Here is a 25,347-nt window from a genome sequence, read left to right on the forward strand (position 1 = left end):
ACACAGGGAGGGACAGACGCACAGACACACCCATTGCACACAGAGAGGGACAGACGCACAGACACACCCTCTGCACACAGGGAGGGACAGACGCACAGACACACCCACTGCACACAGGGAGGGACAGACGCACAGACACACCCTCTACACACAGGGAGGGACAGACGCACAGACACACCCACTCCATAAAGAGAGAAACGAAACTTACCTTCACTTCCTGCGTTTCTGAATCATGGCGGCGGCAGCTCAGCTCGGGAACCTCCAGGAAGAGGCCACGTGTTCCATCTGTTTGGATTATTTCACTGATCCGGTGACGATTGATTGTGGACACAACTTCTGCCACTCTTGCATCACTCAGAGCTGGGAGGGGGGAGGTGGAATCTACCCCTGTCCTCAGTGCAGGGATATATCTGGGCAAAGCCTCCGGCCCAACAGGCAGCTGAGGAACATAGTGGGAATGTTAAAACAGTTTGAGCTGCCCCCCGTGAAGCCCCCGGAGGAGAATCTGTGCGAGAAACATAACCAGGCGCTGCTGCTGTTCTGTGCAGAGGATCAGAGGATGATATGCTGGGTCTGCCGGGAGTCCAAGGAGCACAAAACTCACTCAGCAAGTCCAATAGAGGAGGCTGCCGAGGAGTACAAGGTATGTGCGAGGGCATTCAGGGATTCCAAAGTCCCGCTGTGAGCTCCGTTGAGCAACCTGCAGAGGAGCACAAGGGGTGTGTGTGGGTGCGTGTGTGTGTGAGGGGAGGAGGGATGGGGGGGGGCGGTTTCTGGAACGACAAGTGGAGGTCACTGGGTACGGCTGTGGAAATTCGGGGATCACAAAACCCTCTGTGAGCCCCATCAGGGGGGCAGCCTGAGAGCGGGAGCTCTGTGTGACAGTGTTCAGAGGTGACAAGTCATGCAGTGCACCCCATATAGGAAGCTGCAGAAGAGCACAAGGTGTGTGTGTGGGTGATCAGGATTCACAAGTGAATACACTACTGAAGTCTCGTAGAAGATGCAGTGTGTCTGGGTATTCAGGGTTCAAAGGCCCCCTGCGGGTCCCACATAAATAGTATTGAATTGCAATTGCATTTGTATAGTGCTTACTACCTCTGACGAGGCGTCAAAGCGCTTTATTAGCGGCAGCACGCTACTCCGGATCCCATAAAGGATAAGTGTTGAATTAGTATAGTGAAATATGAAAAGTAGTTTGAGTGGTGAGTCGGTTAGTCAGTTATTTGGACTCAGAAGGTTAGCGGAGGGATAGAAGAGGGAAAAAGGTTTGCATTTATAAAGCGCGTGCTACCCCTGATGGGGTGTTGAAGCGCTTTTTTGACGAGTAGCACGATTTTGAAACCATATTAAGAAATTGGGGAAAAAATACATAAAAATACATTTAGTTTGTATGCTCCCAAAGAAAAAAGGAATATAAAAAGGAAACACACATCAGACGTGCAGAACGTGTGGAGAAAACATGGCATTGCATGAATACAGAGAAGAGAGACGAAGTATAGAAGAATGAAGAATCTTTAAAGAGTAAAGGAAGGAGTATTTTTTAGGTCTATTGGTGTTAAATGCGCGAGCGCGGTCTCGCTAGAGACCTATTGTTAGCGACGCAGCTTTCCAGGAGACAGGACCTGGCGACGCGCATGGCGATCGGAGCGGGCCACGCGTGCGAACGCTCTCGCTGTGGCAATCTCCTGTCTCCTGGGAAGCTCCAACACACACGCATGCGCACACACAGAGACACTCCCCCGCCCCGTTGGGGACACACACACACACACACACACACACACGTGCACCGAGCCCCCCCGCCGTCACACACGTACAAACCCGCGCACACACACACACACGAGTGCACCGAGCCCCCCGCTGTCGCACACATACACACACGCACACACACACACACACACACACACACACACGTGCACCAAGACCCCCTCCTACCTCCTACAACTAAGGCCCACTTACCTCCATTCCGGACTTCAGCCGCCACCGCGGGTCTCTCCCCCTGGCATGGGAGCCCCTCGTCACCACTGCTCATTACTAGTTCCCAATGGACATCCCTGCTCGCGTCTGATGTGGTAAATAAATCATTAATTACCGGTACTATTTTTCTATGCATTAAATAAAACAGATAGCTCAATAAATAAGAGGCAGGATCCGGGGTATCTGAGTTGAACAGGCTTTAATCAGGCACAAGGGAAGGGACAGGATCGGGACAGCCTGAAATAGAATGGCATGGAATGGCAGCTGCAACGTCTCATTAACAGTACATAGTATATATAGGAAAACATTACAATTGCATTGAATACAGTAGGCGTAACAAGTGACAAACGTAAGATAAGAACACATGGGCGTAAAAAGAAGGCGTGCACAGGGCGTGCACGAAGACATGTGATGAGAACGTCACAGAAGTGTCATAAATGGGTGGATACATGGAGGGGGCTACCTGGGCAGCTGGAACCTTTAACCTAGTGGTGCGCGCAAACGGGCCATGACGTGTAACTGGGGAGAGCTGGGGGCTCTGACTTCTAGCACTAGAAGAGGAGACTAAAGTCTGGGATGTCAGGACGACATGTACCTATAGCATATCTGGTATCTTGTGTTTGGAGTACATGTTGATAGAATCTAAAAGTCATCAGAGCAAAGGCTACTTGACACTAAGGCTGATGCATGCATATATTCTTCATGTATTGCGTGTGCTATGAACCTTCTATGGATATTAATACAGTAATTCTCTTGCATGGAGACAGGAAGACTAGACTATAGCTGAAGATGTTTATGCGGTTCGTTAGCTTAGGAATGTGAAGACGGAGAGCTGAACTGATAACTAGAGGCATAACATATTCTTGGCAGGCAGGCAGACAGAGCCAGGCCGGGCACCGCGCTGCGCGGCAGGAAGTAAGCGAAGGGTCAGGGATGCGGGAGGGGCTGCATCGCTCCTCAGAGTGGGTTCAGGAGACTGGAGCTTGAATCTGGTGTTCAGGCCCTTTGAGGCCTAGTAACGGGGACAATTCGATGAATTAACGTGCACAATGTAAAACGTGGGCAACATAGGCCTAATCCTCGTTGCTTTCACGGAGACTGGATAACTAACATACTAACATTGGACACAACTATAATTGCGTCTTTATTCGGTCATAGGGGGATATATATGCATATTAATCATGCACATATTACATTAGTTTTAACGAATGATATTGATTTAGTTCTCCCAATAAAATCCATACATGGGCAACGAACAAGGGTAAAGTTTTACCCTAAAATAATAGCCAATTTAGTGCTCCATCAAGCGGAGGCCTTCCAATGCAGAGGAATTGACGTGCTACCCTTTGTGAATAATAATTTGTGTATCTCATCTAGTGAAAGAAACACAAAGTCTGCCTCTGGTCAGGATGATTTTACTATGTGTAATAAAGACCTAAAAATTTGGGTCTCCAGAGGAAAACGAATGGTTTCACAGGTGCTTCCATTACCTGTTAATACAGACGTTCCTCTAACTGAAGACAATTTGATGTGGAACTGGTTACCAGGAGTTCTCTCAAATACAACTTCGAGAAACCTACGACCATTTTCGCATCTTTAACACTTGCCTAAAAATTGTCTCTTGGAATGCCGCCGGATTGTCGAATTGCCCTGAGAAATTTGATTTTCTTCTCTCTTTGAATGCAGATGTGATATGTCTTCAGGAAACATGGTGTAAAACTCTCCCATATGGAGGGAATGATTATTTCGTCCTAGAGGCTCCTGCGACTCCATCTAAAAAAGGCCATGCTAAAGGTGGAATTGCCTGTTTGTTATCAAACGCATTACAATGGCAATTTTCCCATTATAAGGACGAGAGTAATCTATTCCAATCCATAACCATTTCCAACCTGGACTCCGTTAGTCAACGGTCCTCGCTTATAATATTAAATGCCTATATTCCTCCAGAAGATAATTTCACGATAGTTTTAAAACGTATGTTTTCCTATGTCAAAAAACTAATAGAGGTGGATCACCCCCCATACTTACTTTTGGTGGGGGACCTGAATTGTAAAATGTCTAACACTTCTTTGAACATGTTTAGAAATAAAGGTAAGGAAGAAGCATATAATATACCTCAAGCAGTCCTGCCTTCCAAAACAAAAACTAATAAAAGAGGCAAGATTATCCTAGGGGAACTTAGTTCCCTGGAGGGAATTATTATAAATGGCAGGATGCCTTCAGACACTCCTGCAAATTATACACATGGATCCTTTAGGGGTGAATCTATTTTGGATTATGTAATAACGGATTTTGATATGTTCTCTTTTCTTAAAGATTTGGTGATCTCTCATTCCCCCTTGAGTGATCATAAAATTATCAATTTAACTGTCTCATTAACACCCCCTGAAACTAGCCTTTGGTCCTTAAAGAATAGAGGTTTTTCGATTAAGTGTAATACAGATAGATGTTATTGGGGAACTATCAATAGTAAGGATGTACAAAATATCCTTAGCCAATTACTATTGGAGTTGGACTACTGGCAAGGTAGGGAATTCCTTTTTCTCGAAAACCTCATTAAAAAAGTCACCGCAACGGCTAGGATTGTAGGAAAACCTAAAAAGAAACATTTTTCTCCTAGTCCTTTATTAAGGTTAAATAACGAAATAAATAAACTCGTTAGGAAGCAATACCTTAATAGATCGGGGGGAAATGAGTCTCAGTTAGCTTTATTAAAAAGAAGGAGGGTAAGATTGCGATCCAAACTAAAAAAAGAAAAAGAAGATATTTTATGGATCAAGTTAAGAGAGGCCTCAATTTGTAAAAACTCTAGAGATTTCTGGTCCATAATAAGGCAAGGATGTGGTTCTGTAATAACGCCCACTCCTATAGTTATTACGGAAGATGTCTGGACCCAATTTGTGTCCACCTTATATGCGCCTAATGGTGCAGGGGGGGACCTTTGGGTACCAGGGTTAAATAGTGATTTTATAATGGAACCCCCCACTGAGCAATCCATAGCTACCGTAATAAAGAGCATGCGCTCTTCCGGGGCTATGGGCCCTGATGAATTGCCCATGTCTATAATCAAGCAAGATGTTACTACTTGGAGCAGGATTCTTCTTCCAGTATTTCTGGCATGTTTTAAATTACGAACAGTCCCCGACTCTTGGCGGGGAAGCATCCTAATCCCAATTTTTAAAAAAGGTGATCGGGACAACCCCTCTAATTATCGTCTAATAGCTTTATTAGACTCAATAGGGAAAATTTTTGCTAAACTATTATTATTGCTAATAATGGAATGGATAAATGTAAATAATATTTTACCAATGGAACAGACAGGATTTCGAAAAGAGCATGGAACTTTAGATAATCTAACATTGCTACAGGTAATTATGGATAAATATGCTCGTGTCCGAGGTGGTGGCGTATACGTAGCATTTATAGATTTCTCCACAGCGTTTGACAAGGTGGATCGTCCAACGCTGTGGAGAAAGTTGGCGGCATTGGGTATGCCGGGATACCTATTAGATTTAGTTAATTCTTTACATTCGAACACATGGTGTAAGGTGTTACAAGGCGGTGAGAGGGGTCTTTCTCATTCTATCCCCTCCCTGAACGGATTAAAACAAGGGTGTATATTGGCACCCATATTGTTTTCCTTGTATACGGCCGATTTACCAACTACTGTTGCAGTTTGTGAGGGATTAGCCCCGAAAATTGGAGGGACAGCTATATCGATTCTAATGTATGCGGACGATATACTTGTTTTAGATCTGACCCCAAAAGGTCTTTCTAATCGTCTTCATGCATTGAATCAATTTACAGATGCGCATTATATGAAAATTAATAGTTCTAAAAGTTAAATTATGTGCATCTTTGGAAAGAAGAAAAGCAGGTCTAGTAGCTATAATTGGTCAATTAGCGGAGAAAAACTTGAGGTGGTTAAAACCTACATGTTTTTAGGCAAAATAATATCTGCTAATCTTAGTGAGAAGCCACACATTGAACATAATTCCAGAAAAGCGATGGCCCACGGTATGGGATTATGTTCTTTGTACAAAGCTACTGGGAAGAGACATTTCTCCCTATGCATGAATGTATTTCGAGCTAAAATTCCTGCAACCCTCCTCTATGGAATGGAACTAGTGGAGTTGAAACAATGGGGTTTCATGCAAAAAACGGAAGGAAAGGTACTAAGAAAAATCTCTTCATTTAATTCAGCCTGCTCTACATCTTCATGCAGGCTAGAATTCGGACTTCGAAGTTGTTGGGCCCAGGGGTTGGCAGCCCTTGTAAGATGGGTAGCCTGTTTGGCTAGAGGTAAACCGGGCACCTTACGAGAGATTCTAAAAAAAGAACTATTGGGCAACTTTTGTGAGTTCTCGCAGCTGGTAAAAAATTTTAGAAAAGCGGTATCGCTGCTTGAACTGGATGAAAGCACACTATTTTTACTTTCTCCATTAGAGTTAAAGTTGAAGTTAAAAAGTATGTCCTGGGAATTTTGTCTCAAGTCGGATATACTTGCCCAACCAAAGCAAAAAGAAAGGGAAGCCCTGGTTATAACATATACTCCCAAAGTAGCCCAACAATATTTAACTTGGAATATTCCTCATGGGGTCCGTAGATTTTGGTACCTTTTACGTCATAATTTGCTTCCACTGAATTCACTCTTAGCAAAATGGTATGGGGTCTCTCCTATATGCAATTTTTGTAATAAAGTTGTTCAGGATCTTAATCATGTATTGCTTATTTGCCCGGTATTGCGTGCCATGCGCCAAAAATGGATAAAACCAATCTGTTTACAATTGGGAATTGTGAATGTAAAAATGTTTTTCCATGCACTTTATTGCCCCCCTAACGAAATGTTCTGTTCCAGAATTTTTAAATATTTTAAAGAGTTTTTAGATATTTATTAATGAACTTCCGGGAGATGTTGATGATTGCCTTTCTTGCAGATAATTTTGTGGCTATTTCTTTTGTCGAATGATGTTTCTTTTGTATTATGTTTTGTTAATACGTGTGTATTTTTTTATGTGGCCCTCAACGAGAGCCAAATCATAATAAACTTGACTTGACTAATGCACATATTACATAGGATGGGGAACACGTAGGGACACATGACAAGGCAAAATTCAATTTTCCTCATTCCCTCCTTGTGCCCTACGTTCCCATCAGGAAACATCAATATTCATGATACCATCTATCATTTCATACAGCATCATTTGCTCGTCTCGAATCTTCTTGGAACGGGACTTTGGACTTGGAATACAAGAGGTAGCGCACAAGCCGCAAATCGCAGGGCCACATTGTAAACAGAGACAGCAACTGAATATGATCATTACTGCTTTACCCAGGAATGACAATACTTTCCATCCCCAGGCAGATATTATATTCCAGAGCCAACCGGACCATGTCCAGGTGCCTGGATTCTGGTGTAACTGATGGGCTATTTTATGAAGTCTGGTTATAGCTGAATAAACAGACGGTGCGTTATTAGGAATGAAAACGCAGCAACTAGATCCGATGACTCTACAAGCTCCGCCCCTATCGGCCAGTATGACGTCAAGGACGAGACGATTTTGAAGCACGACAAATCTCATAGCAGATTGTTCCTCGGTTAAGTTTCCTCGGTTAAGTTACCTAGAGCAGAAGTAGTCTCATTCACTACTGCTTCAAGGGTTCTGGTTAGCCTACGTATTAGCTTACTATTCTGGACAGGACCTATGAAGAAAAAGAAACCTTTATTGAAGTCTTGATACTGTTCTAAGGCAGTTTCAGTTTGATCGACAATTGGGGACTCGACCTCCCTTCTATGTCTGACGTGTACTAGATGTGTATTTCTGTGATAATCGGATGGGGCTAGAAAAACTGGTGGCAGTAGGAAGGCAATGTAACATGTTCCATCCCAATCTAGGGGCAGACATACATATGCGGTCTGACCACATACAAAATATGAATGACGTGTGGCTTTAAAAGTAGATTTCCCACTGTCACTATACTCTACCACAGTAGTACAATCCCTATGTCCTAGATGTACTGAACCATTCTTTCGGACACATAATTCGCCTTTCACTGGTAGAACTGTAATAGCAGGCAAATCTGGAGTAGTCTCGGACTGAACATTCAAAACCATGAAATTCGAGGAATAATTACCTAGATCATATACTTCATTTTCTAGATCTAACCCTGTTCTATGGGAAAGACCTTCCTTGTCTGGGAAACATGTTCTATTCAGAAGGGACATATCGTTTGAGGATGACGTTAACGTGGACCATGCTCCACACGAACCATTGTGTGAAAACGGATAGGGAAAGAGTGGCAGAACTCCCTTCGGTGTCTGGAAAGGGGGGAGTCGACCACACACCCAACAATTAGTGGCATTGCTAGTCTGGTGTGAATAGTGTAACATACGGATGAAAGTATTATTGCGCATGGCAAGACGATAGGATAACTCGTGAGGAGGCAGTTCACTAAATGTGTGCTCTACTGTAACATTAGAGGAAAAATGTACATGTGAAACGATAGGAGGAAAATATATATGCAAAACATAACTTATGCCTGTAATCGCAAGACTCAGAAATAATAAAATTAAAAGAGTAACAATGCATCGACTTCGAAGATTCTTTCGATAACGTATTCTCTTAGAGTTTCGACTAACTCTCTCACTATGTGGGTCTATCTCATACATGTCAGGAACCTGTCTAACCGTTTCACCCGAGAGGGACTTAGACAATTAAACTGGCTGACTTACTAGACCGTAACTTTTCTCTATACTCCTGCTGCGGAGTTTTCTCTAACAGGGGAAGTTTAGAGTCAGTATCTGGGCAGTCCTTGAGAACGGGGCAGTCCTTGAAAAAAGTCTTTGGACGGAGTCCATGAAATCGTTTCACGTGACTGGAATGCAACCAGCCTTTGCGGCCCTCCACCTTGATCGCGGTCCTTGTTGTCATCTAGACGAGCTTTGGTTCTTTCCAGCGGGGCTCCAGCGGACTTGAACGATCAAAATTTCTAATCAGAACGAGGTCGCCTGGTATGACCTCGTGCGGTTTCACTTGGGTGTTGTCTGGAAAGGCAGCGGCGACCTGTGAACGACAAGAGAGTAGTGCAGACATCAAGGAAGCCAGGTAATCTGTCAGCATATTACTGTCAACATCGGTAATTGTACGTGGCCTAGGTGTACCCCACATGTTTGGGGGACGACCGAAAACTACCTCGTAAGGGGACAGACCTGAACGGGAGTGAGCGACCATTCTCATGTAAAAAAGGGCGACTGGCAGTGCTACCATCCAATCTACGCCTTTCTCTGCGCATACCTTTGCCATGCGGATTTTCAGGGTCTGATTATGTCTCTCTACGAGACCAGCTGCTTCGGGATGTCGTACACAGTGGAACTTCCACTGGTACCCTAACAGAAGAGATACTTGTTTCATGAGTTCGGATGAGAATGGCTGGCCGTTATCTGAATACACGACCCTCGGTAATCCATAGTGGGGGAAAAACTCACGAACCAACTGCCTGGCAGTGGTCGCGGCAGTGTAATCTGGGACTGGATATGCTTCTGTCCATCTGGACAAAGCGCATACAACTACGAGGACATACTTGAAACCTCGACATCGATCCATCTGAATATAATCCATCTGGAGGACTTCAAAAGGGTGGTCAGGAGGATGGAATCCACCTTGTTCCACCGGGACACCTTTACCTGGATTGAACTGACAACAGATCATGCAGGTACGCACTTTCTGCTTGGCGGCTGCTCGTAAATGCTTGTTAAACCAGAGGTTCTGAATACTGTCTAGCATGGCTTTTTCTCCTAAGTGTGCTGGACAATGTCGGTGTTAATAATGACTTGAACCATAGAGTCGGGGAGAAACCATGTGGCTTTTCCCTTCGTCAACCATCCCTGATCTGTCTGGACCCCTCCTTGTTCAGACCATTTCTTGATTTCGTCTGGGGTAGCATGTGACTGTATATCTAGTACGTCTTGTGTAGGGTCCTTAACTGTCATACAAGTAGTCTGATCTGGAATGTCTGTCTGTGTCGTGTTAACTGGAATGTCTGGAGTCTGAGCTGTAAGCTTGGCTGTTCGATCTGCCAGGTCGTTACCCTGGGAGATGATGTCAGTGACTTTCGTATGTGCCTTGCACTTCATGATAGCGATAGCTGTCGGTAAATGTATTGCATCTAACAGAGCTTGAATGAGGGGGCCATGCTGAATCTTGGTTCCATGAGAAGTCATGAAACCTCTCTCTTGCCAGAGCACTCCAAAGTCGTGTACGACTCCGAATGCATAACGTGAATCTGTGTATATGTTTACTTTCAGGTTCTTGGCTCGTATGCAGGCTTGGGTCAGAGCAATGAGCTCTGCTGCTTGAGCAGACAGGGTGTCAATACGATGTGTTTCTATAACTTCAGTTTCAGTAGTCACTGCATACGCGGCTACTAGTTCTTCTGTACTTGTCCTCATACATGAACCATCCACATAAAGTGTCAGGTCGGGATCAGGTAATGCAATGTCTGTCAAGTCTTGTCTTGGCTTTGTCATGGTGTTAACAACTTCCACACAGTCATGTGTGGCAGGATTTGAAGTAACTGAGGGTAACAGTGTAGCGGGATTTAAAATGTTGCAGCGTCTGATTTCTATGTGTGGCTGAAACAATGTCAGTTCATATCCTGTTAATCGTGCAATTGTCAAGTGTTGAGTCTGTGTTCGGTTTAAAAGAACTTCCACGGAGTGTGGAACTTGTACTGTCAGGGAGTGTCCTAACACTATGGAATCACTCTGTCTGATAGCTAGAGCTGTGGCTGCAACGGACTTGAGGCACGCAGGCAGAGCCTGGGCCACCGGATCTAATGTGCTAGAGAAATAAGCACAGGGCTTGTATTGTCCTGCTTGATCTTGTGTGAGAACAGATAATGCAGTACCATCACGTTCAGTGACAAAAAGTGTAAAAGGCTTACTGTAGTTTGGTGTTGCTAGAACAGGCGCATTACATAAAGCTTTCTTTAACTCATTGAAAACAAGTGTATGTTCTTGGGTCCAAGGGAGGACAGTCAATGTGGCTGCCTCCTGTGTCGTTAACTGTATCAGTGGCTTGGCTAGATATGCATACTGAGGAATCCATTGTCTGCAGTAAGAAGTGAGGCCGATAAAAGCTTGTACCTCCTTCTGTGTCTTGGGCTGTGGAAGATGTGCTATTAACTGGATACGGTCTGGTGTCAACTGCCTACCCCTCTTGGACAGTAAGTGTCCAAGGTAGACCACTTGCTGGACACAGAATTGCAGTTTCGAAGGGGACACCTTGTGCCCCATCTCGGCCAGGAAATACAAGACTGTAAGTGACGCACGTTCGCAGTCACGTTCAGAACGGGCTGTGATCAATAGATCATCGACATACTGGAGCAGGGCAGTGTCAGTTGGCATATGAATATTGTCTAGTTGTCTTTTAAGTGCTTGACTGTAAATGCTAGGACTTTCTGTGAAACCTTGAGGAGCTCGTGTGAATTTATAGCTTCTTCCATTTAAACAGAATCCGAAAAGGAATTGGCTGTCTGGATGAATGGGGACACTAAAGAATGCGTTCTTGAGATCAATAACAGTAAAGAACGTAGCTTCGGAATCAATGGCAGTCAATAGGGAAGAAATATCTGGAACCACTGGGTACTGGGGTATGATACATTTATTAAGTTCTCGAAGGTCAATCACTAATCGATAAACTGGAGGTGCATTGGGATCAGTACGTTTAAGAATCGGAATGATAGGAGAATTACATACATTGGAGTCAGTTTCTACAACTACTCCTTGAGCAATGAGCTCGTCAATAATTTTTGATAAGGCTGCTACAGCCTCAGGTGGCAATTTGTACTGTCGGATTCGTGGTAATACAACACCTTGCTTCAGAGTGACACGATATGGTGTAATGTGCATACAACCTACATCAGTTGGACCTTGCGCCCATAAATGCTGAGGTACATTCAATAATCTTGGATCAAAATCACGTAACACATAATGACCTTTAAAATCACGTAAAAACAATCTCACTCCTTCTGGGGAGCAACAAATGACTGCTCCTAATTCCTTCAGTGTCTTAATACCTAGTAAATTTTCTGGACATGATTTCGTAAGTAACAAGTCTGTAGTTCGGGACAATGGACCAACTTCTAGGGAAACTGGTTTCGATATTTCATTAACAATAGGCTTTCCTGAAAATCCAAGGGAAACATTTCTAGAGCCTGAGAGTGGAGCCCCTGGAACCTCGTCATGACTGATGGCAGTCCTACTTGCCCCTGTATCAATCAGAAACTTTCTGTCTTTCCCTAATACTTTACTGTGTACATAGGGACCCTCTTGATCTACAGGAATCTCGATGAGAGGCAAGCCAACCTCCCTCTCTAGGCTGTTTCATGAATACTGCTGATATTCTGGATATTCTGACTGTGCGTACTGGTACATCTGCTGTGTAACATGTTGTGTGGCAGCTATAGGCTGCGGTACTGTAACTGCCTGTTGTGCATTCTGCGGTGGCTGCGTATTCTGTGAAACTTGTTCTTGTCTAGGAGGACGTGGTCTCTCTTTCGTTTTACCAGTAGCTATGTTGTGTTTCAGAACTGCACATTCGTTTATATAATGACCTGGCTGTTTACAGTAATTGCATGTCCCTTTAACGGGAGCTGTAAAATGACTAGTTTGATTCGGACCCCTCTTCTGACTGTCTTGTGGAACAGACTGTGCAACCAGTACTTTCATTTTCGTGTCTTTCATACGTCTCCTTTCATGTTCCTGCTCCTCCCTGATTCTGTTCTGGTGATATTGTAGCATCTGGAGCATTTGTGACGGAGTATTTGCTTGCCAGGTACTTTCGACTTTCAGTACTCGATTTTTAACTTGTGCTAAAGAATTCTCAACTAGTTTGGTAACAAAAAGATGTGGATACGATTCACTACTTGTTTTCAGGCCGCTATTAATAATGAAACATTTCTCAAATCTAGAATAAAAATCACTAGTGTCTTCGTCTTGTTTCTGTTTACAGGCTGAGATGGCATCCCAGTCTTCCTTTTTCGTGGCTAGTAATCTTGGCAAGACTTGTATTAACAACTCGGGCAATGCTTTAGCTTTTTCCCCAAGACCGGTACCTGGAACTCGTGTATTATCTTCAGTCTCTAATGCGGTCCAATCTATCTTTTTCTCTCCCACCTCCCATTCTTTTTCTTTGAGTTTTTCATATATGCCCGCAGGCAACAGGACCTTTAACATTTTAATGATATCAGGATACGTGTATTCTCCCATACGGAGCATGTCCTTTAATTCACGATGGAATCCTGCTGGATCTTTATCGTGACAGGGTATTAACTTCTTCATTTCTAAGAGTTCTATTTTCGTGATAGGGGTGTAAACAAATACTCGTTCTAGATCACCCCCCTCTCCCTTAACTGGATGTACTTCTCGCAACGGATTCTGTCTGTCTATGTAGAATGATTTTCTTACTGGGGGTGGAACAGGAACAAAATGTGGATTCAGGAACGTTCTGTATTTGTGGCGCTGTTCTAAAATGACATTAATTAAATCGGTACCTAGACCTTTCCATCTGTTTAGGAGTAACTCGTTCAGTACATCATACAAAGGACCTGGATCAGAATGCTGATCCTCATACAGTGTAATGAGGTGCTGGATCATATACATACCCACCAGACGCTGCTCGGCTGGGGGCAGCTTCAGAAACGTTTGGGCCACTATTTCATCTGAAAACGTGGTAGAATCACTAGTCCATCTGTGGTAAATAAATAAATAATACCTCTCTTTTTGAATGCATGAATGAATAACAGATAGCTCAATAAATAAGAGTCAAGATTCGAGGTAGTGGGAGTTTTGCAGGTTTAATATAGCATAACGACAGGAACAGGACAACCTGCACGGGAACAGAATGGCAGGGCCCGGCAGCTGCCGGGGCAGGATCTGGACAAGAAGGCTAAGAAGGCTAACTTTTAATAACAGTGCATGAGCATATATACATAACGCAAACACATAGCATTACATTGCAATAGGCGTAGCAGTGGGTGGAGCAGTAGGTGTGACGCGTAGCAGTCGCGAAAGATAAGGGTGAAAATGGGTGTAACAGGGCGTATACATAGACATGTGATGCAAACGTAACAGAATATGTCATGAATAGGGCGGAAACCATGGAGGGGGCTACCTAAGGAGCCGGGACCTCTAACCTGGTGGTGCGCGCAAACTGGCAATGACGTATTACTAGGAGAAGCTGGGGGCTATGAACTCTGTGCTAGGAGCAGAGACTGAAGTCTGGAGGGTCGGAGCGACATGTACCTAAACCCTATCTAGTATCTGATGTTTAGGGAACATGTTGATATAAACTAGAAGTCAGGAGGGGAAAGGCTAACAGACTCTAAGACTGGAGCATGCATTATTCTACATGTAGTGCGTGATGAAGAATATTAAATGACCATTAAATACAGTATTTCTCTTACATGGAGACGTAAAGGCTAGACAATGACGGAAACTATTGATGCGATTCAGTAGCTTTAGGAATGCAGAGAAGGAGGGCTGGACTGATAGCTAGAATCATAACATACTCTTGGCAGGCTCAGAAGCAGAGCCAGGCTGAACCGGGCACTGAGAGGCAGGAAGTAAGTGAAGGGTCGAGGATACAGGTGGGGGCCGTATTGCTCCTCAGCGAGGGCTTCAGGAGACAGAAGCTGAATCTGGTGTCCGGGCCCTTTTGAGGCCTAGAGACGGGAACTTTCAATGCATTAACGTGCACACTGAGAAACGTGGCAACGTAACTTTACATAGGCCTAATACTCGTATTATTCACGAAGACTGGTAACTGACATACTAGAGATGGACACAACTGTAATTGCGTCTTTAATCGAACATGGGGAATAACATATGCATATTAATCATGCACACATAACATATGATGGAGGACGCGTAGGGACACAGAACATGGCAAAATTTACTTTTCCACATTCCCTCCTTGTCACTACGTTTCCATCAGGAAACATCAATATTCATGATACCATCTATCATTTCATACAGTATCATTTGCTCATCTCGAATTTTCTTGGAACGGGATTTAGAACGGGACTTGGGACTAGGAATACAAGATGTAGCACAAATGCCACAAATCGCAGGGCCACATTGTATACAGAGGCAGCAGCTGAATATGATCGCTACTGCTATACCTAGAAAGGACAAGACTTTCCATCCCCAGGCGGAAATTATACCCCAGAGCCAACCGGACCATGTCCAGGTGCCTGGATTTTGGTGTATCAGATGGGCAATTTTATGAAGTCTGGTTATAGCTGAATAAACAGACGGCGCGTTATTTGGAATGAAAATGCAGCAACTAGATCCGATGACTCTACAAGCCCCGCCCCTATCGGCCAGTATGACGTCAAGGACGAGACGATTTTGCAAAACTACAAATCTCATAGCAGATTGCTCTTCGGTTAAGTTACCTAGGGCAGAGGCAGTCTCATTTACTACGGCTTCAAGGGTTCTGGTTAACCTACGGATTAACTTACTATTCTGGACGGGGCCTAAAAAGAAGAAGAAACCTTTATTGAAGTCTGTATACTGTTCTAGAGCAGTTTCAGTATAATCGACAATTGGGGACTCGATCTCCCTTCTATGTCTAATGTGTACTAGATGTGTGTTTCTATGATAATCAGATGGGGCTAGAAAAACTGGTGGCAGTAGGAAGGCAATGTAACAGGTTCCCTCCCAATTGAGGGGCAGACGAACATATGCGGTTTGGCCACAAATAAAATATGAATGACGTGAAGCTTTGAAAATAGATTTCCCACTGTCACTATACTTGACAATAGTAGTACAATCACTATGTCCTACATGTACGGAACCATTATTTCGGACACATAATTCGCCTTTGACTGGTAGTACTGAAATAGCAGGTAAGTCTGGAGTAGTATCAGACGGAACATTCAGGACCATAAAATTCGAAGAATAATTACCTAAATTGTAAACTTCATTTTCTAGATCTAACCCGGTTCTGTGGGGAAGACCTTGCTTGTCTGGGAAACATGTACTGTTAAGAAAAGACATATCTGTTGAGGATGACGTTAACGTGGACCATGCTCCACACGAACCATTATGTGAAAAAGGATAAGGAAAGAGTGGCAGAACTCCCTTCGGTGTCTGGAAAGGGGGGAGTCGACCACATACCCAACAATTAGTGGCATTGCTGGTCTGGTGTGAATAATGTAACATGCGGATGAAAGAGTTATTTCGCATAGCGAGGCGGTAAGAGAGTTCATGAGGAGGCAGATCACTAAACGTGTCCTCTGCTGTAACATTAGAAGACTTATTTACATGAGAAACTGGAAAATACAGATAAAATGCATAACTGGTGCAGGAAATCATAATGCTGAGAAATAATATGAAACTTAGAAAAACGATACATCGGATTGAGTTTTGACTAACTCTCTCACTATGGGGGTCTATTTTATACATGTCAGAAACAGTCTAACCGTTTCACCTAGGGGAGGACTTAGACAATCAAACTGGCTGACTTATTTTACTAGACCTTAATTTCTGTTTATACTCCTGCTGCGGAGTTTTCTCTAACAGGGAGGGTTCAGTATCATTGTTCTTTGCGGGACAGTCCTTGAGAATAGTACTTTGGCATTCCTTCAAATCCTGGGAAATGTTCTTTGAGACGGGTTTCAGTCCATAAAATTTCTTCACGTGCGAAAGGTGCACCCAGCCTTTGCGACCCTCCAACTTCACGGCTGTACGGGTGGCGAGGAGGACCTGTCGGGGCTCCTTCCAGCGAGGCTCCAGCGGACTTGAGCGGTCGAAATTGCGAACTAGAACCATGGATCCGGGAATGATTTCATGCGGTGCCACCTCGGTATTGTCTGGAAATGCGGCGGCAACCTGTGAACGACAAGAGTTGAGGGCAGACATCAAGGAAGCTAGGTAATCTGTCAGCATATTACTTGAAACATCGGTAATACTTCGGGGTCTGGGTGTACCCCACATGTTAGGGGGGCGGCCGAATACGACCTCGTACGGGGACAGACCTGATCTGGAATGTGCGACCATGCGCATATAAAACAAGGCGACTGGCAGAGCTACTAGCCAGTCCACACCTTTCTCTTGACAAACTTTGGCGATGCGGATTTTCAGGGTCTGGTTATGTCTCTCTACGAGACCGGCTGCTTCAGGATGGCGTACACAATGGAACTTCCACTGGTACCCTAACAAAAGGGAAACGTGCTTCATTAACTCTGATGAGAATGGCTGGCCGTTATCAGAATATACGACCCTAGGGAGTCCATAACGGGGGAAGAACTCACAAACCAACTGCTTGGCAGTGGTCGCGGCTGTGTAATCTGGGACTGGATATGCTTCTGTCCACCTGGACAAAGCGCATACAACTACAAGAACATACTTGAAACCTCGACATCGCTCCATCTGAATATAATCCATCTGGAGGACTTCAAAAGGGTGGTCAGGAGGCTGGAATCCCCCTTGTTCCACCGGGACACTTTTACCTGGATTAAACTGACAACATATCATACAGGTACGGACTTTCTGCTTAGCTGCAGCTCGTAAATGCTTGTTGAACCAAATGTTCTGGATACTGTCTAACATAGCTTTTTCTCCTAAATGTGCTGGACTATGTGCGGTATTAATAATGACTTGAACCATAGAGTCGGGGAGAAACCATGTGGTTCTACCCTTCGTCACCCATCCTTGATCTGTCTGGACCCCTCCTTGTTCGGACCACTTCTTGATTTCTTCGGGAGTAGCATGTAACTGGATATCTATGACATCTTGAGTAGGGTCCTTAACTGTCATACATGTAGTCGGATCTGGAGTGTGTGTCGTGTTAACTGGAATGTCTGGAGTCTGAGCTGTAAGCTTGGCTGTGCGATCTGCTAGATCGTTACCCTGGGAAATAATGTCAGTGACTTTCGTGTGTGCCTTGCACTTCATGATGGCAATGGATGTCGGTAAATGTATTGCATCTAACAGAGCTTGAATGAGGAGACCATGCTGAATCTTGGTTCCATGAGAAGTCATGAAACCTCTCTCCTGCCAGAGCACTCCAAAGTCGTGTACGACTCCAAATGCGTAGCGTGAATCTGTGTAAACATTAACTTTCAGGTTCTTGGCATGTATGCAGGCTTGTGTCAGAGCAACTAGCTCTGCTGCTTGAGCGGACAGAGTGTCAATACGGTGTGTCTCAATAACTTCAGTGTCAGTAGTCACTGCGTACGCGGCGACTAGTTCTCCTGTACTTGTTCTCATGCATGAACCATCCACATAAAGTGTCAGGCCAGGGTCTGGTAACGGGATGTCTGTCAAGTCTTGTCTTGGTTTTGTCGTAATGTTAACTACTTCCACACAATCGTGTGTGTCCGGATTTGAATTAACTGATGGTAACAATGTAGCAGGGTTCAGGATGTTGCAGCGTCTGATTTCTATGTGTGGCTGGAACAGTGTCAATTCATAACCTGTTAAACGTGCAATTGTCAAGTGCTGAGTTTGTGTTCGGTTTAAAAGAACTTCCACGGAGTGTGGAACTTGTACTGTCAAGGAGTGTCCTAATACTATGGAATCACTTTGTCTGATGGCTAGTGCTGTGGCTGCAACTGACTTGAGGCACGCAGGCAAAGCCTGGGCTACAGGATCTAATGTGCTCGAAAAATAAGCACAGGGCTTGTATTGTCCTGCTTGATCTTGTGTGAGAACAGATAATGCTGTACCTTCACGTTCTGTGACGAAAAGTGTAAAAGGCTTACTGTAGCTCGGTGTGGCTAGAACTGGAGCTTGGCATAAAGCTTTCTTTAACTCGTTGAAACTAAGTGTATGTTCAGATGTCCAAGGGAGAACAGTCGGTGCGGCTGCCTCCTGTGTCGTTAACTGTATCAGTGGCTTGGCTAGAAATGCATACTGAGGAATCCATTGTCTACAATAAGAAGTAAGGCCGATAAAAGCACGTACCTCCTTCTGGGTCTTGGGCTGAGGAAGACTCGCTATTAACTGGATACGGTCTGGTGTCAACTGCCTACCCCTCTTGGACAGTAAGTGTCCTAAGTAGACCACTTGCTGGACACAGAATTGAAGCTTCGAAGGGGACACCTTGTGCCCCATCTCGGCAAGGAAATACAGAACCGTCAGTGACGCTCGCTCGCAGTCACGTTCAGAACGGGCTGTAATCAGTAGATCATCGACATACTGGAGCAGGGCAGTGTCAGTTGGCATGTGAACATTATCAAGTTGTCTCTTAAGTGCTTGACTGTAAATACTAGGACTTTCTGTGAAACCTTGAGGAGCTCGTGTGAACATATAGCTCCTTCCATTTAAACAGAATCCGAAAAGAAACTGGCTGTCTGGATGAATGGGAACACTGAAAAATGCGTTCTTGAGGTCGATTACAGTAAAGAACGTGGCTTCGGAATCAATGGCTGTCAATAGGGAAGAGATATCTGGAACAACTGGGTACTGAGGAATAATACATTTATTAAGTTCTCGTAGGTCAATCACTAATCGATATACTGGGGGTGCATTTGGATCAGTACGTTTCATGACTGGAATGATCGGAGAATTACATACATTGGAGTCAGTTTCTACAACTACTCCTTGAGCGATGAGCTCGTCAATATTTTTGGATAAGGCTGCTACAGCCTCAGGTGGCAATCTGTACTGTCTGATTCGTGGTAACACTACACCTGGTTTGAGAGTCACACGATGGGGTGTGATTTGCATGTACCCTACATCAGTTGGACCTTGCGCCCATAAATGCTGCGGAACATTAGACAATCTGGGATCAAAATCTCGTAATACATAGTGACCCTTAAAGTCACGTAGGAACAGACGTATTCCCTCTGGGGAACAGCATATAACTGCACCTAACTCTTTCAGTGTTTTAATGCCTAATAGATTTTCTGGACATGACTTAGTAAGTAACAGATCAGTAGTACGGGACAATGGACCTACTTCTAGAGTAACTGGCTTTGATATTTCATTTACAATGGGTTTTCCTGAAAATCCAAGGGAAACATTTCTAGAGCCTGAGAGCGGAGCCCCTGGAACTTCGGCATGACTAATCGTGGTCCTACTTGCCCCTGTATCAATCAAAAACTTTCTGTCTTTCCCTAATACTTGACTGTGAACATAGGGACCCTCTTGATCTACAGGTATCTCGATGAGAGGCAAGCCTACCTCCCTCTCTAGGCTGTTTCATGAATATGGCTGATACTCTGGATACTCGGACTGTGCATATTGGTACATCTGCTGTGTAACATGCTGTGTTGCAGCAATAGGCTGCGGTACTGTAACTGTCTGTTGTGCATTCTGTGGCTGAGGAGTCTGTGAAACTTGTTCTTGTCTAGGCGGACATGGTCTTTCTTTAGTCTTACCGGTAGCTATGTTGTGTTTCAGAACTGCACACTCGTTTATAAAATGACCTGGCTGTTTACAATAATTGCAGTTTCCTTTAACGGGAGCTGCAGGATGACTGGCTTGATTCGGACCCCTCTTCTGGCTGTCTTGAGGAACGGATTGTGCAACTAGTACTTTCATTTTCGTGTCTTTCATACGTTTTCTTTCATGATCTTGTTCTTCTCTGATTCTGTTCTGGTGATATTGGAGCATCTGGAGCATCTGGGACGGAGTATTAGCTTGCCAGGTACTTTCGACTTTTAAAACTCGATTTTTAACTTGGGGGCTTGAATTCTCGACTAATTTAGTAACAAAGAGATGAGGGTATGACTCACTACTGGTCTTGAGGCCACTGTTGATGCTAAAACATTTCTCAAATCTAGAATAAAAATCACTAATATCTTCGTCTTGTTTCTGTTTACAGGCTGAGATTGCATCCCAGTCTTCCTTTTTAGTTGTTAACAATCTGGGTAAAACTTGAATCAATAATTCTGGCAATTCTTTACATTTATCTCCTAGACCGGTACCTGGTACTCGTATCTTATCTTCAGCTTCTAGAACTGCCCAATCGATCTTTTTCTCTCCCACCTCCCATTCTTTTTCCTTGAGCTTTTCATATGTGCCCGCAGGCAACAGAACCTTTAACATTTTAATTATATCTGGATACGTGTATTCTCCCATACGGAGCATGTCTTTTAATTCTCGGTGGAACCCTGCTGGATCTTTATCATGACAGGGAATTAATTTTTTCATCTCTAACAGTTCCATCTTTGTGATCGGAGTGTAAACAAACACTCGTTGCATTTCGCCACCCGTTCCTCTAACTGGGTGGACTTCTCGTAACGGGTTCTGTCTGTCTATGTAAAAGGGTTTACTTTCTGGGGGTGAGACATGAACAAAATGCGGGTTCAGAAACGTTCTATATTTGTGGCGCTGTTCTAGAATGACACTAATTAAATCGGTACCTAGACCTTTCCATCTATACTGGAGTAACTCGTTCAGGATGTCATGTAACGGACCTGGATCAGAGTGCTGACCCTCATACAGAGTAATGAGGTGCTGGATCATATACATACCCACCAGTCGTTGCTCGGCTGGGGGCAGTTTCAGAAACATTTGTGCCACTATTTCGTCTGGAAAAGTGGTAGAATCAGTAATCCATCGGACTGCTGATCGGGCTAGTTCCTGTTCATGCATAGTACTTAATTCACTATAACCGATTCGTGATTTCAGAATGTGATCGGTAGCTTGGAACACTTGTTCTAGAGAACCTTGTTCTAGTGCTGGATGATGGGAAGTGGACTTGTGTTCTAGGCGTAAATGGCGATCTGGAAATCTAGATTTTCCTACATACGCTATTCTGGCGGGATTCTCGTCGTCTACCTCTTCAGTATCAGAGTTACTTTCTTTCTCGCTTACTTGTGCTGCTTTACGCTGTTCGTGTAACTTTATTATTTCTTTACGGATTCTCTTGTACATACTCTCCATAGCACTGATGGTCTTGTGCTTACCCTCGGCTATATTATCACTCCACTTTGTCAGAGTTCTCATTTCGACTGGATCTTTAGACGGGTAATCTTGTTCTCTTATTAGACAATTAATCAGAAACTTTAATAACATAAGCTGGATCTCAGCTTTCCTTTGAGACATGGCTTCGCCAATGCTTTCTGGATCATCCCCTGTACGGATGAAACGATATATTCTGTCTAGATCTTCTTTCATATTCGGTAGGGTGACTAGATACTCGGCCACCTTTCTTATGCGTAATGAATATAAAACCATATTATCCTCGCCTGGGACTGGATCATAGCCGCATTCATTAAGGGCTTTTCTTATTTCTGCTACAGACTGATGTCTGGGCGTACGCTGTGACGCTTGTGCATGTAATTCGGCTGACGTTAAACGCTTGTGTGGCGGCGGGGTTCCTGGAGGACCTCCTCCTGCGGCCCCTAAACTAGAATCGTCGACTGATACTCTTCGTGGCAGAGTGGGAAATTGTAATGTTGGCTGGACCTGGGGTACCGTAGCAGGTACTGCAAGGGGTGCCCCGGTGTCTGGAGGAACAGGAATTGCCTGATTTACAGGGACTGGCGGAGCGCGAACAGGATTTACATATTCTGGGACTGTGTCGTCCAAGTAGGACGAAATGAAAATATCAGCTGCGGTCGGTTTGTGACGTAGCTTGGTCGGAACTGATGGTGGCGGGAAATTACTGGATGCCTCCGGGGTTGCTTTTGGCAAGCCCTCGGCAAGAAGAGGATACATACCCTTAATAAGGGCATTCCTCCGTCTGTCTGACTGTTCAGTTTTAACTTGTTCACCTATCTCGATTAATTCTTTTTCTTGGGCTCGCTCTTGTGATTCTCTACTTAATTCTGACTTTCTGATTTCTTTTTCGGTTCTTTTATGAGATTCTTTGCGCCATAACTCGATGGCATCTTTCTGTGACTGTCTGGCTTTCTTTTTCCATAATGCCTCTTCTACTCTCATGATGCACTCGGCATCCCACGTACCTGATACGGGCCATCTATACTTTTCTTCCAACTCCTTGGTATACTCTACCCATAAATCTAGATATAATATGGCTCTTATGCCATGCTTCTGATACATAAAGTGACCTGGACTGTCCCTGGGCGGAACGGGAACTGCTGCTTCCAGCAGACCCTTTCTAGTTTTTAACTGACGTAACTTAAAAAACAAGGGCATGGCTGAACTGTAATCTAGACACAATACAATACACAATGAACACGATACTTATTCCCCATTCATACCACGACATTAAAATACATGAAGAACATTTAAAATAACAGTTCGAACAGAATACTACCTGGAATACTGAAAACAGAACACATGAATTTTCTCGAGAACAGAACTGACTAGAACAGAAACTAGATGCACTGCTGAAACAGTACGAAACTTACCGGTCTCATAAAGAGACACGTCAGGACCCGCATCCACCGAAGTGGACACTTCGTTTGTGAGTCTGTGTACCACCAACTCACAGACCAGAGACAATTAGATTGACCCTGTCTAGATACCACCCCAGTAACGGTACTCACCGGGCAGCAAGAACGGAAGGCCTCGGACTGGACTGGACTGCTACGACGACTGACGACGAACTTCGGACTTCAGTTACGGGTGGGCCTCCGGATACCTCGGACCTTGGACTCTCGGCTTGGGCTCTGGTCGGGACTCGCCGCGTTCCTCCACCGTCTCGTCTGGATGCTGGACCGCCTCCTCCGTCTCCTCCGTGGGCCTGAGGGATACTTGAAGCAGAAATATCTGCCGGTGCGCAGAAGAGTTCCGTCACGACTGCAGAGGGTCAGGGGGTCGGCGTGGCTTCACCGACGCGTGGGGAAAGGGCAAGTCCCTATTCGGGCGCCATTATGTGGTAAATAAATAAATAATACCTCTCTTTTTGAATGCATGAATGAATAACAGCTCAATAAATAAGAGTCAAGATTCGAGGTAGTGGGAGTTTTGCAGGTTTAATATAGCATAACGACAGGAACAGGACAACCTGCACGGGAACAGAATGGCAGGGCCCGGCAGCTGCCGGGGCAGGATCTGGACAAGAAGGCTAAGAAGGCTAACTTTTAATAACAGTGCATGAGCATATATACATAACGCAAACACATAGCATTACATTGCAATAGGCGTAGCAGTGGGTGGAGCAGTAGGTGTGACGCGTAGCAGTCGCGAAAGATAAGGGTGAAAATGGGTGTAACAGGGCGTATACATAGACATGTGATGCAAACGTAACAGAATATGTCATGAATAGGGCGGAAACCATGGAGGGGGCTACCTAAGGAGCCGGGACCTCTAACCTGGTGGTGCGCGCAAACTGGCAATGACGTATTACTAGGAGAAGCTGGGGGCTATGAACTCTGTGCTAGGAGCAGAGACTGAAGTCTGGAGGGTCGGAGCGACATGTACCTAAACCCTATCTAGTATCTGATGTTTAGGGAACATGTTGATATAAACTAGAAGTCAGGAGGGGAAAGGCTAACAGACTCTAAGACTGGAGCATGCATTATTCTACATGTAGTGCGTGATGAAGAATATTAAATGACCATTAAATACAGTATTTCTCTTACATGGAGACGTAAAGGCTAGACAATGACGGAAACTATTGATGCGATTCAGTAGCTTTAGGAATGCAGAGAAGGAGGGCTGGACTGATAGCTAGAATCATAACATACTCTTGGCAGGCTCAGAAGCAGAGCCAGGCTGAACCGGGCACTGAGAGGCAGGAAGTAAGTGAAGGGTCGAGGATACAGGTGGGGGCCGTATTGCTCCTCAGCGAGGGCTTCAGGAGACAGAAGCTGAATCTGGTGTCCGGGCCCTTTTGAGGCCTAGAGACGGGAACTTTCAATGCATTAACGTGCACACTGAGAAACGTGGCAACGTAACTTTACATAGGCCTAATACTCGTATTATTCACGAAGACTGGTAACTGACATACTAGAGATGGACACAACTGTAATTGCGTCTTTAATCGAACATGGGGAATAACATATGCATATTAATCATGCACACATAACATATGATGGAGGACGCGTAGGGACACAGAACATGGCAAAATTTACTTTTCCACACATCGAACGGCTGATCGGGCTAGTTCTTGTTCATGCATGGTACTAAGCTCACTATAACCTATTCGTAGTTTCAGAATTTTATCGGGGGCCTGGAATACTTGTTCTAGAGAACACTGTTCTGGTACGGGAGGAGGAAAAACTTTCTTGTAATCTAGACGTGAATGTCTGTCGGAAAATCTAGTTCTACCTACATACGCTATTCTGGCGGTATTCTCGCTATCTACCTCTTCACTTGAAGAGTCATTCTCTTTCTCGGTTGCTCTTTTTGCTTCCTCCTTCTCGTGTATACTTATAATTTCCTTACGAATTTTCCTGTACATACTTTCTATACTACCTTGTGTCTTATGTTTTCCCTCGGCT

At 44.4% G+C, this 25,347-nt stretch overlaps 1 protein-coding gene across 1 annotated transcript in view; it reads left to right on the forward strand.

The window, feature by feature from the left end:
• Nucleotides 1–232: 232 nt before the first annotated feature.
• LOC144752375 (E3 ubiquitin-protein ligase TRIM39-like) overlaps nucleotides 233–25,347 on the forward strand; it is a 319,437-nt gene continuing 294,322 nt past the window's right edge. The window contains exon 1 of the mRNA XM_078640311.1: nucleotides 233–643. Within this exon, the coding sequence (XP_078496437.1) occupies nucleotides 233–643 (411 nt within the window). The remainder of the gene's footprint in view (nucleotides 644–25,347) is intronic.

The sequence above is a fragment of the Lissotriton helveticus genome, chromosome 5_1 (genome assembly GCF_964261635.1).
Source record: "Lissotriton helveticus chromosome 5_1, aLisHel1.1, whole genome shotgun sequence".
Taxonomy (NCBI): domain Eukaryota; kingdom Metazoa; phylum Chordata; class Amphibia; order Caudata; family Salamandridae; genus Lissotriton; species Lissotriton helveticus.